Source organism: Mauremys mutica, chromosome 14 (assembly GCF_020497125.1).
Source record: "Mauremys mutica isolate MM-2020 ecotype Southern chromosome 14, ASM2049712v1, whole genome shotgun sequence".
NCBI classification, from domain to species: domain Eukaryota; kingdom Metazoa; phylum Chordata; order Testudines; family Geoemydidae; genus Mauremys; species Mauremys mutica.
Window position 1 is genome coordinate 20,841,214 of NC_059085.1, and position 16,196 is coordinate 20,857,409.

Sequence of the window (16,196 nt, forward strand, 5' to 3'; positions counted from 1 at the left end):
TCAAAGTCTGATTAGTTACAAACAATCTGGATTGGAAGTTTTTGAAATTCATAAATCACTTCATGTAATTGTGAATAAAATGCTGTAACTGGTGGAAAATATTAAACATCACAGAGAAAGTAATATGTGGTAGTGAGAATAAAATGGAAAATGTCACCAAACTGCAAGAACATTGTTACAGCAAAATGAAAAGCAGGGTGAATATAGAGGTAAAGCAGGATAGATAGAGAGGTGAAGCACTACCAGATACTGAGACAGATGCACACAGGCCGTTCAGGCACAAAATAAACATTATGAAAAGTTACTTTTTCCTGTTTTCTTTTAAGATTTAAAAAAAAAACCACTTATGTGCTGATACATTTCAATAAAGATTAAAACCATCATAGGAGGTACTTTTATCAAATGTAGATGGCAGACTGACGTGTATAGAATAAGACTTTTGTCTTCTGTTAATATTTTATGAGTTCTGAATCCTTCCATTGACTACAGTCCATGAGCCTGATTCTCATCTCATTTATGCCATTCATACACTCAGTGGAGCTGTTGTAGATTTACACTGGTGTAAGTGAGAGCAGAATCAAGCTGCCCTGTTCTGGTTACCTAGTGTGCACAGAGATGTAGATCACACTTCAGATTGATGGCCAGATTCACCTGGATGTAAACCGGGAGTAGTTCCATTTTCTGCTGGTACAACTGAGGGATGAATTTGTCCCTGAGGGTATGTAACCTAACGGGGAAAAAAAAAACACCTTTAATTCTTATTTCTCATTTGAAATATTCAGCTTTGCTTTTTAACTGGTGAAGATCCTCCAGACCTATTTTCTTGAGTTCAATAATTTGTAATGGATGGGCCCTAACTGCATTCATTCAAGTGCAATCTAAAAGTGTGTTAACACTGAGACTGACTGACGAATGGCAAGTTATCAGATTTCTGAGATGTGAAGGAAGCAGTAGCACAGGCAGACTTTTCCTTTCACAAAGGATATTCCACCTTCCGTTTGCCTCTACCACAATTTCAAGGGATTCTTCAAATGAAATGGGAACATGTGAACCTGTCTTGCCTGACAATTTTTTTTATTGAGTGCCATGATGACTTGGAGTTCACTTGTTAGAAACATTTTATATAGTGGGGAAACATCAGGGGAAAGGAAAGAAATAACACTGTATTTTCTGAAAAACAAAGATCTAAACACATAAGTGTCACTGGATAAGAGTTACCTGAAACAACTGGAAGGAGGAATTAACACCTGGTTCTACAGGAAACATTGGTTACCACTATCAGTTTTAATGAAGTGTATTAACTAAATTGTGTTCTGAGTATTCATTCAGCTCTGTTTATGGCACACTCTTGAGTACATTTACTGTTTGTCAGAAGTGCAAACTAGTGAACATATGAGGCTTTAAGACAGGCCATCTGTTAGTCTTAGACCCTTGGATAATTGTCAAACAGTTCTAAAAATAAGCACATACAAACTGCAAGGGGGTGCAAAGGTGATTTTTCTTTCGAGTACTAAAGCACAGGGAAAAAAGCAACCGAAAAAATAAAATAAAGCTATTCATTCTGTGATCAGATTTCTTCTTCTGAGTGGTTTTCTGATTTTCCTCTGTGCTCTCTCTTGTTGGTCATGACATGCCTGAATGCCTCTCAAGTTTAGAGTTAGTTCAGCATCAATTTAAGGCTAATTGTTTTTCCACAGGAAGCGATAATCTCTGATGGTTGAGGCAAGGGTCTTCTTGTGTCCTCTGTCTAAACTAATCTCTTTATAAAGTCAAGGTACAAAGATTTTGATCTTTATTGATGGATTGTTGTTAATTGAAAAAAACCCATAATTTATAAAATATGAATACATACATAAAAATGACATTTTCGGAGAGAGTTTTGGATCATTTTGGGTTCAGACAGTACAACAAAGGTTGTGATTAAAAAAAAAAAAAGACATTGCAGATAGTGTTTCCTAACTATTTAGACATCCTGGCTTGCGTTTGTCAGGAGGTTTAAGTATTCAAATGGGGACTCTTGTGTGTGTTTGCATTGAGGAGCATGATTTACTGGTAACTGAACTGGAAGATTAGGGTTTTTGTGCATGTGACTCTCACCAGCAGAACTGAATGCTATTAAATAACTGATTCTTTTCTGGATATTCTCCGACCCCTGTAATGCCCTAAAGGAGGATAGGTGAGGGAACATGGAGAGTAAGGAGGTCTTCATATTGCTCCACTAGTATCTTGCTCTATAAGGGGTGGTGTTGGACTCTGAAAGGTGTCCTATGCAGTCCTCCTTGGCTACCAGGATGGTAGCATGAGGCCTCAAGCATTGGAGGAGGGAGAAGAAAATGGCCGGAGGAGGAATCCATGAGGCTCTTACAGAGAACTGGAGGACTCTCTGGTTGGGAGAAATACAATAATTTATAGGCATTATCTTCCCAGATGTCACAAGATAATGCAGTTGTATTCTTGCAGCATCAGTAGAGTCAATACTTCCAGTTTGTGGTGTTGCCTGTAACTACAGTGATTTCCATTTACCCTGGCTCCATGCAACCCGGTGTGCTGTCTGGCCAGAGGATAATATGTTCATCAGGCTGAATTAAAGAGATGTGTGGGCAGTAAAATACTTGCTATCCACTTATATTCAGAAATACCTGGGCCTGCTCATATTCATGGACCATCCAGTGGGCTAAGCAGCTGTTGAGTTTCATGTTGCTGTTTATTACACAAATCTGTTATAATTTCTGTTGAAATTATTTGAGGAGAGGTTGCTGTTCATCTTAATGGGAGTTAGACTGAGAGACTTTATAACCTTTAATCAGAGTCCCCAGTCTGTGTATAAAACTGCTAGGAGGCTTATGAATTTCACTCCAGAAGGGCACATATTGCCAGTCTTGTGCCATCTCTTCACCCCGTACAACATACAGTCTTTTAGGTGTATATGCTCAAATGTGTAGACAAAACAACTTGGACGAAATACCTAAATACAGAACAGATGCACAATTCCACCATAGACTGGATGTATTATGGCCTCAAACCATCATCACACCCCGTGCAGTTGCATTTTATTTTTTTCACCTGCTCCTGTGTAGTACACCTGTGACTTATTGGCAGGGAATTTGGTTGCAGTGTGGGAGACTCTCAGCCTGAGTGCCAGCCTTGTAGCTCTGCTCCATCATGTGCTGCTTATTTTGAGGTTGTTCCCCCAGTCCTTATACAGCGTGTAAGAATTTCTAAGTTATCCTCTTTCGACCCTGTCTCCTTTTGTTGTTGATCAAGTGCTCTGAAAATGGAGGTTGCTGTGCAAGTGCTTTGATTATAATGCACTATGTACCCATACAAAAACAAAGAAATGCTCATTCAAGGTGTGCTGCAAACTTAGCTTGAACCAACCACCAATGCAAGCACTGATGTTCCCAACTAACTATGCTGTGGGGAGCGACCACTATCTGCATATATGCCAGTTAATCCTTACAGTAAAACTTTTTATTGTCCACAAAACCGGTCACCCAGTTCCAGGTGATTGGGGATGCCACAGTGAGTAGAAAACACCACATAAGCATCCAAGCACTCTTGGGGCCCAGGGACGATGCCCAGTTTTGTCTGACATGGCTTTCAGAATTGGCGTCAGTTAAATCTCCCAACCTTGTCATATACTAAGGCAGTGACTTACCTTCTCTTGATAGGCTAGCTTAGTGCTGCTGCAGTTTTCCACTTGCCATGATGTCTTTTAATGGTTAGTTTATACATTATGCCCTACTCCCCTAACCACCAAACGCACATACCTACACATGCACAAAGGGCATGGTTGGAAGATGAGGAAGATTTAGCACAATTGTCTGTGACTGCTTCAATATTCTTTTGCATGTCACCTTTAAAGTTGTGGGGGGGGGTTATTGTTTGTTTTATGTTGTTCTTGTTAGAGTGTAACTTGCTGTGTAGGAAAAACCGTTTGAAGCCATCCTGATTCCCACTGCAGTTCTAAACCACCCCTCCATTGGTAGGAAATAAGAATTTTCACGCTGGTCAACAAACCGTTACTTAGCAAAAGTATAGCTGTAATATTGATATATTGGGAAATATACAGTGTTCACTGGCTTCAAATTTACACTTCTGACGACCTGGTGTAATAGTTCAGTTTTAGTACAAAGGGATGCAATGAAACGGGATCTCTACTAGCTAATTTAAGATGTGCTAACAGCTTTGCCTGTGCTTTATTTCTCTACCTCTTGTCATTTTTTTTATTTATAATATAGTTAGCACATTTTCCCCAAAGGTCTGATACAGATTTTGAAGTTGGTACTGATAAGGTTTAAATTGCTTTGGTCTGAAAATCTGGTCATCTTGGTACACTGTCTGTTGCCAGCAGTGGGCATGCAAAATGACTACTGTTAAAAGGTTTGAGCTCAAAAACATGAGATGATTGGATTAAAAATTTAAAAATGTTCATGTTGGGGAACAAAGTTATAAAATGCAAGGATTGAATGTAGCCGATTTTCAGCCTCACCAAAATGCAGTGGCAATAAGCCACACACTCACACCTCAGGATGAGGCAGGGAAAAAAAGAAATGTAATCTTCCTGGTGAGTGGTAGAGGGTTAGAAGTCGTCATGCTTTAACCGAATGGCTCACTTTTGTGGTCTGAAACATATTTAACAAGTAAAAATGTGTATTGGAAACACAGAAGATGAGCATATTTTCATAGGGCTTCCAAATATGCATCTGTGGTATTTGTGGGGTTAGCTGTTAGCATGTACAGAAACCCCACAGTCGAGGACTCACAGGCACTTTTATGTGCAAGTTTTACCCATTTCGCTTGTGTTGATTCAGTTTTCTCATAGATGGATGAAGGATTTCGTACACACAGGCAGCTGTACCCATACATATTGTAAGTGCATTTTTGAGGCTCTTTAAAAATTTGGCCTTATATGTTAACTGTTTGGTGCTGGGATTAGTCAGCATGTCAGTTGCCTGCAGTACATGTGAGGGGAAGGGAGAACAGCGCTTTCCCCAGGAAATCAAGATTTTCATATGGAAAATGTATATCTGATCCATTCGACTGATGGTTTGTATATTATGTTCAGTATACGAGTCTTTACTTGAAAACAGATGACCTCGGCTCCATACAGCTGCTGGTTTGAGGTATAATTTGTTTGCATCTTTGTATAGACTCTGCTCACCAAAACACTGTTTTTTATATTAGATGTGTGGCAGAACATATTATTACCCCATGTTTGAAGAGGGAGGGTTCACAATGAGTGCTTCATTATCAGATTTTGAGTCACATACCCTTCCTTTATTGACCTGCCTGGTGTAATCAATGCAGCAGCCACACAGATTTGAAATCATGTTCCCTGACTGTAGACTGTGCGCCCTGCATCAAGTGCTGATTGTGCATTATCTTTTAAATGACACTGCCTAAATAAGTATGGATTTGTCTACCATGAATAGTCCTTGCTTCGATTTGTGGATGGTAAACCTTTTGCATTTTTTTATTGGTATTGAGGATGACCTAAAAATAGAATTACAATGAAGTGCAGTAGAAATAGCCATGGGTAAAAATGCCCAGGACCATGTTTGAACACGGGGATACCTTTGTATTTTTCAACTTTTTAAAAAATATATTTTCAATTGTCTTAATGCGCAAGCTCACTTGTCGGGGGGGTAACGGGTAGCTCAGTGGTTTGAGCATTGGCCTGCTAAACCCAGGGTCGTGAGTTCAGTCCTTGAGGGGGCCACTTAGGGATCTGGGGCAAAATCAGTACTGGGTCCTGCTAGTGAAGGCAAGAGGCTGGACTCAATGACCTTTCAGGGTCTCTTCCAGCTCTACAGATAGGTATAGTGTTGCTCTTCCCCTACACAGCTACATTAGTCCTATTACATAACTTTGTTACTTGCTGTTCCCTTTGTGAATAACATGCAGCACTGCAGAGGTGGTTCTTCTGTATGATTGGTAAATCTCTCCATATTTAAAAAAGTCATAAGCTGTCAGGTTTTATGCTTCGTTATGTTAAATCACTTAAAAGCAAAAAATACAGTTTCTTTCTACATTCCACAGATGTGATTCATAATACATTAGTAAGTTTTCCATTTCTCTACACAGTAGTTTGGGTTATTGATCTCAAATATTTTAGCTTAATTTGTTGCAATATTCAGGGCATGGAATACCCATGCTATGGGCTACAGTTGCTACGCTAAGCAAGCTGTAGTTATTTTGCTATTTTATCAGTTGATTGTTTAATTCACAAAATATCACCCTATGCATGTTTAAACTATAACACTTCCCCCTTTTCCTTAATCTTTTGTCATGTCGAAAGACTGATCATTGTGTAGCGTTTCATAAGAATCTGCCTGCCACAATATCTATTGCTGATAACTTTTGACATGATTTAGGAACTCAACAGCACTTCTGACACCTTGTGGTCAGTTGTTGGGAGTGCACAGTTCAGCAAATAATACCAGCTTTAAATGGGGTCACTGCTACCTAGAGAGACTAGGACTGCAAATGGAAGGTTCATTAGCTAACTATTTCCACAAGACAGTTTCATTAGACAGATGCCATTGCCATAATGAAGTAGAGGACCCATTTGTTTCTGATTGAGATGTAACAGTAGATAATTTAGAAGGAACAGATGATTTATGAAAAGTTAAAATATCTTCATGTATTTGAAATACATTGTACATAAATAATTTAATTCCAAATTAAGATATAATTTTAGAAACTTTTCCTTTTTCTTTGGGAGACCTGCATGGTTCTATTACTAGGCAGATAGAAATTAGTAAATTAAAACTAGCATGAAGTGAAATGTATGAATTTTTACTGGTAGAGGTTGTGGCAAAATTTGAAAACATTTAGGCCCCAATCCTACAAAGGCTTATGCACAAGTATATCTTTGCACAAATTATCCTTTTGACTACTCATGCAAATAAAGTTACATCCATGCACGGTTTCAGGATTGGGGCTGTAGTATGCAAGCAAAATGTATGGATATGTATTGCACTGAAAATACCGCTTTGAGATTGCTTCTGGATTTATTTGGCTTCTACACAAAGTGTCATGACTGGACTGTAATGTCTCCCTCCTATGCTAAAAGTGCTGTTTGTGACTGCAGGTGGTGGTTACAGCTCTACTAAAAAAAAGGAGGGCTGTTCACAAAGATGTGCAGCATAGTCTAGTCTGTAAAGAGATTGAACTTCTGGGGGACACATCCAGCATGTTTTCTGCAGTGTAAATTGCCCTGTTGCCAAAACTTGTGGTTCAGTTGTTATTGCTGGAGTATTCCTTGGATTGCAAAGTGTGTGTCACAATCTGGTGTCTCTTTCTGACAGTACTTCTACCAGTGACTAGTGAGAATGAAAAGTAAAATATGGGAAGGGATCCCTCAGTGATACAGATTTTTTTTTAATTGTTACAATTAAGTGAATAGCTGAAGGCAGATTTTTCTCGTGACGTGTTACCATTTTCTCTATATGTACTGAAAATCTTAAAGGCTGTACTTGGCTGGTAGAAAAAAAATTTTTTCCCTAAGTTCATGCCAGCATTAACAGATCTATCAGTACAAAGTAAATGTGTCATATTGGCAGCTGTTACTTATGAGTACTTTTTCTTTATTGCATTTTGTTTTGTAATAATTGAGACGCTTTTATGTAGAACTCTGCATAAATGGGACTGAGTAGGAGGGTATGGGCATGCTTTCTATTATTCTGCCCCTCATGCATGTATCCTTTTTTCATCTTTCCAGAACCACACATTGAGTCAGCACGCACAGTGAGCCACTGGCACTACAGGACACCTCTCTGCAGAAGACTTGACGGAGGCACAGTGGGGAGGACCATTTGAACATTACATCCAATCAAAGTGTCATTTGCAACCCAGATGTAAAACTCTAATGATTTGGCCATGAGGCGCTGCTATTATAAGCAGCTGGAAATGAATATTAATGGAAGAGATTAAAAGTATTCCATGCTCAGTATTTTTTATTGTCCTGCTTCAGCTAGTGTACTTTAGAGCTTCTGCTTCTGCCTGAATTTATAGTGTTAGATAAATCTGCTTTGATGCTGTTGCCCTTTGTTGCTTCTTGTATTATATGGATAGTTAAAGATTAGGTGTGATTTTTTTAACTGCTTTTTAATTGCAATTTTAGGTAATTGTGCATTGTGGTGTGATTGCTTGGCTATTGTCAGAATATTTCTTTTGAATTTTTTAATTAAAGACTAATGCTTTGATTGGATTTGCCAGTTCACCGGACAGTGATTAAAACTATGTAATGAATATAATCGGTTTCAGTGCAACTGGATGGTCTGCTTTATAAATGTGACTTAATCTGATTGCAATAACTAGTACAGTTCAATAAAGGGAATACATGCGATCAGTGTCAGAGCTTCAGTGCATCTATCAGTACACGTTATGTCACTATCACCTGTACGTGTGTGTCAGAGGACTAGATATAAAATCATTTGTTACCATACACATGTAACCCATGAAGTAACCAGGGCTTAATTTGTGCCAGAGCTTGCCAGGGCTGAGCCCCAGCATTCTGGGCTTGGCAGTTCGTAGCCCTGACACCTCGGGACTTGCCACATCAGTTATGAAAGTAAAACAATTGCTTGAGCCCCAGCACCTCTTCCATTACACGTTGAGCACTGGCAGTAACCCATGAAAAGTGAAGCCTTGAGGAGGGCAAAACATACTCTTGTATTGAGCAGTGTGTCCTCTCCTTGATGCATGCACAGAACTCCCTTTAAGGTTAATGGGAGTTAAGCACATGCATTATGATGGAACAGTTGGCACTTTAGAAATTAACTGTATAAAACTTGAGCATAGAATTGGTTTTGGGTTGTTGGGTTTTGTTTGTTTGTTTTGTTTCCAAGCCCTGGCCCTATGGGGGGGCTGGAGCACCCTCAGCTCCTACTGATGCCAATGAAAATTGAGGGTACATAGCGTCTTCATAGAATCATAGAATATCAGGGTTGGAAGGGACCTCAGGAGGTCATCTAGTCCAACCCCCTGCTCAAAGCAGGACCAATTCCCAACTAAATCATCCCAGCCAGGGCTTTGTCAAGCCTGACCTTAAAAACCTCTAAGGAAGGAGATTCCACCACCTCCCTAGGTAACCTATTCCAGTGCTTCACCACTCTCTGAGTGAAAAAGTTTTTCCTAATATCCAACCTAAACCTCCCCCACTGCAACTTGAGACCATTACTCCTTGTTCTGTCATCGGGTACCACTGAGAACAGTCTAGATCCATCCTCTTTGGAACCCCCTTTCAGGTAGTTGAAAGCAGCTATCAAATCCCCCCTCATCCTTCTCTTCTTGCAGGATTGGATCCCTTCCTTCTGCTTTTTTGTTTGTTTCAACACAAGGTAATTAACATTCATGTTTATATTCATATGCAGTAGCTGCTGGGCCAGTTAGGAGACTGTGTGCATATCAGCCACATGAATGTCTAGACCTCCTGGTATGGGTTCTCTACTCAGCCACTGCACATTTGACCTATCAAACTGCCAGATTATAATTAGGGCCCTACCAAATTCACAGCCATGAAAAATGCGTCACGGACCGTGAAATCTGGTCTTTTACCCTATATTATACAGATTTCACAGGGGAGACCAACGTTTCCCAAATTGGGAGTCCTGACCCAAAAGGGAGTTGCAGGGGGGTTGCAAGCTTATTTTAAGGAGGTCGTGGTATTGCCACCCTTACTTCTGCGCTGCTTTCAGAGCTGGGCAGCCGGAGAGCGGTGGTTGTTGGCCAGGTGCCCAGCCCTGAAAGCAATAGTGCAGAAGTAAGGGTGGTAATACCACTGCTGCCTTCAGAGCTGGGTGGCCAGACAGTAGCGGCTGCTGTCTGAGGCCCGGCTCGACAGGCAGCAGTGCAGAAGTAAGGGCACTGCTGCTGGCGGCAGCTCTGCCTTCAGAGCTGGGACCCCAACCAACAGCCACCGCTCTCCAGCTGCCCAGCTCTGAAGGCAGCAGTACCGCAAACCCTCCTACAGTAACTCTGAAAACTCTTCTCCCCCCCTCCCCCAACTTAGTTTTGGGTTAGAACCCCTACAATTAAAACACTGTGTAATTTCAGATTTTAATAGATGAACTCATGAAATTTGTGATTTTTAAAATCTTATGACTGTGAAAAAGACCAAAATGGACTGTGAATTTGGTAGGGCCCTAATTACGATCTAATATTAATACTGCTAATTAGTAGATTCCTTCAACATACCAAAATTGAGCACAATTAGTTATCATTGCCCTGTGTCTGAGTTTGGAGGATGTCACTAACACCTTGTAGAAAGTACTTTTCAGGGTCATATACCCTTCAATGCAAAAACGCTAGGTACCTAAATTGGTTTATGCAGTGTATTACATTTGGGATTCGAATACACCATATAACAAATGCAAAGGCTGAAGCTCCTTTTTAGTACACCTCCTTTATGTCAGATTATATTTTAATGTTTAATTTCCTGCTGGTTTTGATTGTTCTCTGTTACGTTGGTGCACCACACCTTCAAGGCAGTGGGAGATACTCTTGTAACTCAGGTCGGAATTGGCCTCCTGGTTATAAAGAGGGATTTGGGTTCATTCCTAAACTAGAAAGGACTAGGGCAGATGTAAATTATGCACAGCTATTTTGAGAAATGTCACATTTCTCAAGAGAATGAGATTAATTTCCCTGTTTGGGCAAATAAGACCATTTTTATGTTTCCAGTTACTCTGCTGACATGAAATTGGTTAATTTTCTTCTTAGTGAAAGTTGACTTGGACACTGACAGGTAGTTTAGGCTCAAAATTTAGTTTTTATTTAAAAAATTACAAAACTCAATTTTAATAAGAAAATTAGTTATAATTTTTCTTCATTTTGGTGAAAATGGGTCACTTTTTATTTAAATAAATTTTCTCTTGCTATGTTTGTAACCTAAGCACTGTTCTAAATACATCCAGTTCCAAAAATACCGCTGCAATTTTTAACCTTTTAAACATTTTTTCTATGTAAACCACTAAATCGGTTTTAGCACTGAAGAATTAAATGAAAACTGCAGCAATTAATAATACCACAAATAATGTAATAATGCATTTCTAACCACATACTGTACCCACAGCCAACTTGCAGGCAAAATTTTAATATGGGATTTTCTAAAGTGCCTTCGGGACTTAGACTTTCAACTGGCGTTGCGTGCCTAACTCCATTACATGCTTTTAGAGAATACCATCCGTTAAATGGTGTATGCACCATACCTACTACCACTTTAAACTAAAACTTCTTATAGTTAGGGGTTTAACCTAGGAGATCAAAAAAAGGCTGCCTCCAGCCTCGTTACTAAATTAACTAAATAAGGATGACTTTGTACAGCCAATGTTTTGAGTTAGTCTAAAAGAAGCCTTTTTCAGCTAGTAACTTCGTCACCCTTCCAATGGCGTAAAGAATCTGGCTCCTACTTCCAAACAGTCCCAAGTCCCCAGAGCACAGCTCTCTTAAGCCTTAGCTGTGCTACAAAAATTACTGGTTTGGTTGATCTGGTGCTGAACAGGGTTTAGCTAAAAGTTTTTAGCCAAGGTCAAACTGTGCTCAATGTCATGCCAGAGAGTATGGTTCAAAGACGCTCACGGCAGTGGGATGGGAAAATTGCTTAACTGACCACCGCATGTCCTGCCACGTTACCCTGAGGAAAAGGGAACTATGAGAGATAACGGTCTCCCAGAAGGTGAAGAGTTTGTGTGTGTCCACATGCTAGTTTACCTTTACACTAAGTTAAAAGGGTAGGTATCCCCAACCCTAGGGATCAGGAATTGACTTTGTTCCATGCAGATTGACAAGGAGGTAGGTGTAACACCTGCTACCTCTCCTTGAAATAGAAGCTGTGCCAACTTGTTGTTCAGTGTTATCCACCAACCCACATGACTTCCTATACTGAATGAATCATTTTGGATGAGTTGCAAAACACGCCACAGTTGGATAGGTCACTTGAATGTGTCTGAGAGCTTGCTCAGCACATTCTTGTTGCTCTCCTCCTGCCCCCAATCACAGTGGGTCAAGATGTAAACCATCTAGCAGGCTTAGGTCATCAGGAGAGACGTGATGAGTGTGCAATTTCCTTTTGCCTTTTCTACCATCTGAGTCTTGTGGATGGGCAGCACAAGTTAGAAAAGAAAGGAAGGCTGCACTAGGCTGCACTTAGCACTTGAGGCTGGAAAAAATTGAGTTGCAGGTCTCTTCTCCAGTCTCTGCTGTGCCGTGCAGCACTTCAGTAGTGTCTGAACTCAAATGATCTGATTGCAAATGCTGACTTTTGTTTTTCTTTAAGAATCTTTCACTCCACCACAGTGTGATCATACCTACAAATGTCCAATGACATTTAATGTAAATTACAGTCTAGCAAGTTGTTTTGTGGAATATTTGCCATAACCAGCGTTTATATAAAAGAACATAATGAAGGCACACACAATGACTAGCAATGCTGCCACCTCAATTACTGCTTTGCTTATGAGCCAAAGACGATGTAGGCAAAATGGCTGGGGCTGTTTTAATAAGTAATTACGAATTTCAGCCTTCACTGAATATGAAAATGAAATCTGGTGCTAGGAAATGGAAGGAGAGTCCTCAACTTTCACATTTACTGTCATGATTTCTCTCTATGGGCTTGATCCTGTGAGGTTCCAAACCCCTGCAACTCATATTGACAATAGTTCTTAGTACTTATCGGACCCTTTGTTGGTATATGCTGTTGCTTTTATTACTGCATCTGGCTCCCATCACTGGCTCTGAGTCTTGTTCCTGTTTTTGTCTGTAGCCAAAAGGAGATATATTGGCCCAGAAGGGCATCTGAATCTATAACGTGTCATACTGAATGGAGATGCTCTTGGAAAACCCCATGTAAAGTTTTATCTACTTGTCCATGTAACATTACCTTACTCTTCAAACTGGTGGCTGCTGATATGGATCAGGAGGATTCTGCTCAGATTCCAGTTAATGTGGAAGATGTGCCGGTAAGTGGGAGCTCCATTGGCTAGATGGTCTGTAAACATCTAGGCTAGATGGTCTGTAAACAACATGAGGTTGTATCAGAGAATTCACAAAACACGTTAGACTAACCACTCTTCAAAGTACCTCGGTGATATTAGGGACACTGAGATACAAGCTATGAGAGTGTAAAGAAAAACTTTATTGCTCTTCTGTATATAAAAGTCAAGGTAAACATTGACACACAGGTCAGTGATAAATTTAGTGCCATGAAGCCAATACATTTGTAACAATTTAACATATTACCGTTCATATATTGAATGATTTTACATTTTCCATGTCTGCATACCTCTGTGTCATTAGCAGCGTTAAATACTCTGAACTAATCGTAAGTTATTAAACAATGTTGCAGGACATAATTTTTACAGTGTCTGTACAGTCACCTTTTACATACAGTGTTTGTGTTTTGACTGACCACAACTTCAGATCTTTGTCCGTTGACTAATCCTTAACATTAAATATTTAATACGTATTACTGCTAGCTCATCTTCTTCTGGCCTCAGCCCAGTCCTATGCCAGGTTGGCTCTTTGAGTCCTACATTCCAGCCTGTCTTGAAACAGTTCCTTGGAAACTCCGTGCAGGGCTGCCCGGGGGGGGGGTAAGTGGGGCAATTTGCCCCAGGCCCCATACAGGCCCCCCATAAGAGTTTTTCCGGGCCCCCGGAGCGTCTTCCACTCCGGATCTTCGGCGGTGGGGGGAGGTCCTTCCACTCCGGGACCCGCCGCCAAAGTGCCCCGAAGACCCATGGCGGGGGGTCCTTCTGCCCCGGGACCCGCCGCCGACATGCCGGGTCTTCGGCAGCAGGGGTCCCCCGCCGCCGAAGACCCCAGACCCCCTGAATCCTCTGGGCGGCTCTGACTCCGCGGTTAATCAAATCCTTTTGTATTACATCCATCCACTTAGTTCTGGGTCTTCCAGATGTTCTCTTATCCTCCACTTCTAAGTTTATCACTCTCTGTTGGAGCAAATGGGAATTTTATCATTGACTTCAATGGAGCAAGATTTCATGCTGCAGATTTACATCGGGGTGCCTACACTGGTGCCAAAATCCTTAATTTAGACAAGGTCCTCAGAGTTAAATTGAATATAACATGAAATCTCCTAGTCCTGATTTTTTTCCCCTCTGCACCTTTTCCTTTCTCCCCAAACTCTCCTTTCTTGCAATTCTGTGTGCTCTTTAGTTTCACTCATCTTTCATTTAATTGCTATTGTCCTCATGACTGTAAGATCCTCTTCCTATAGTAACAGCCACAGCCTGACCTATGGTCTATTTATATAGGAATTATTGTTACTTTTCTGAAGTTTAATAGATAAAATGAGAGAGAGCAAGCACATGCCTATCTGTAGAAAGCATCCAAAGGAAAAAATAATCAAGCACTCCAAGAGTAAGATAAGATAATTACCACATCACCTACAGGATTCTTAACAAAGTATGAATCTTCATTGCCCTATTAATGAACTGTAATTTAATCGCTTGAGAGCATCTCAGTACGGAATCAAAATGATTTTTTTATTATGACATTCACTACATGGACAGTTTTTATTTGATACGCGTGAAGAAGGTTTAGCTGGATATGTTTGGGAAAGCATTGCATGTGAATTTCATCTATGTTTGGTTACTATGGTATTACTTAGTAAACACTGATTAGATTAGGAAAGTCAATTTGTTAATGAACTTTGTGTTTATTAAACATTATTTTTTCTTAATTTTCTGGACAGAAATTTATTTTTCCTTTTGATTTTAAGGAAAACCCACTGTAGTCAGATTGGCTCCGATTCAGCAAAACACTCAAGCACATGCTTTAATTTAAACACATGCTTAAATTCCATTGGTTTCAATGGGATGTGAGCATGTGCGTAAGTGCTTTGCTGAATCAAGACCTGGGAGTTTTCCATTGACCTCAGTGGGCTTTGGTTCCGTCTCCAAATTAGGGAAAGCAGATTTTTCCCTGTCTGGAAATATTGTTTTAAATAATACCCTCAAGAAACTGTCTTGTGTGTGTTAACTACTGTAACGGGGCCACTGCACCATGGATAGCCGTAAACTGAGCACTTCCTCCGCACCCCCTGTGCACCTCTTCGAGAGTCCCTGGCACTGCTGAGCAGTTGAGTGTCATCCGTTTGTTCTTCCTTCCCAGGGCGAGAGCCTTTCTAGTTTTCCAAGCTGTATAGTCAGCACCTCAGTATTAGCCAATCAGAGTTGTGTTTCCGCAAGATGCTGTTTAAAAAAAGAGAAAAGACGGCAAGACGATACCTTGTGTAGATGCCACTGCTGGAAATTGTGCTAAGCTCTGTGGTGCAGGGACCAGCTCTTTGTTCTCTGTTTGTTCAGTGCCTAGCACAATGGGGTGCTGGTCCCTGAGTAGGTCCCCAAGGCACTACTATAACACAACCAATAAATAACAACAGTAATGTAGGCCAGGAGTGTGTAAATTACAAAAGCTAAAGGACACTCATGGTAATCTTACGTCAATGACCACATCAGCCCCCTTAGCTTTGTTTCTCTCTCTCCAAGGTTATGGCAGGATGCCCTGCTGCTTGCTCTCCCTCCTTCTGTTCTCCAAACCATCTGTCCCCCATTCCAGGCAGCTATTCTCTGATATAGAGCAGTTCATCTACTTGTTCTTTCCTCCAGCACCCTAATCCATCAATTCAATAGTGCAGGGGTTCCCAAACTTGTTCCACCGCTTGTGCAGGGAAAGCCCCTGGCGGGCCGGTTTGTCTACCTGCCGCATCCGCAGGTTCAGCTGATTATGGCTCTCACTGGCCACAGTTCGCTGCTCCAGGCCAATGGGAGCTGCTGGAAGTGGCGGCCAGTACGTCCCTTGGCCCGCGCCGCTTCCAGCAGCTTCCATTGGCCTGGAGCAGCAAACCATGGCCACTGGGAGCTGCAATTGGCCGAATCTGCAGACGCAGCCGGTAAACAAACCGGCCCGGCCCGCCAGGGGCTTTCCCTGCACAAGTGGCGGAACAAGTTTGGGAACCACTGCAACAGTGTATAGTCTCCAATCCACATTCCTAAGGCAAGGCCAGACTTGTACCTTTCAATCACCCTCCCTTTCGGGGAGCCTTTCAGTATCAAACCCCAGTTATATCACCTTACATCAGCATTGTGGAAAATGTCCTCTGGCTACAGATATTCAGAAAATGAAAGCAGACGTGTGCAGGCACTGTACAGCCATTGGCTACACCTACC

General features: G+C 41.1%; 1 protein-coding gene across 8 annotated transcripts in view; it reads left to right on the forward strand.

Moving 5' to 3' along the window:
• The window catches only part of ZNF423 (zinc finger protein 423), a 408,575-nt gene extending 400,228 nt beyond the window's left edge, over positions 1–8,347 (forward strand). For all 8 annotated transcript variants that reach the window (XM_044986839.1, XM_044986840.1, XM_044986841.1 and 5 more), the window contains one exon: positions 7,727–8,347. In XM_044986839.1, the coding sequence (XP_044842774.1) occupies positions 7,727–7,756 (30 nt within the window). In that variant the 3' untranslated portion in view covers positions 7,757–8,347. The remainder of the gene's footprint in view (positions 1–7,726) is intronic.
• Positions 8,348–16,196: the final 7,849 nt, after the last annotated feature.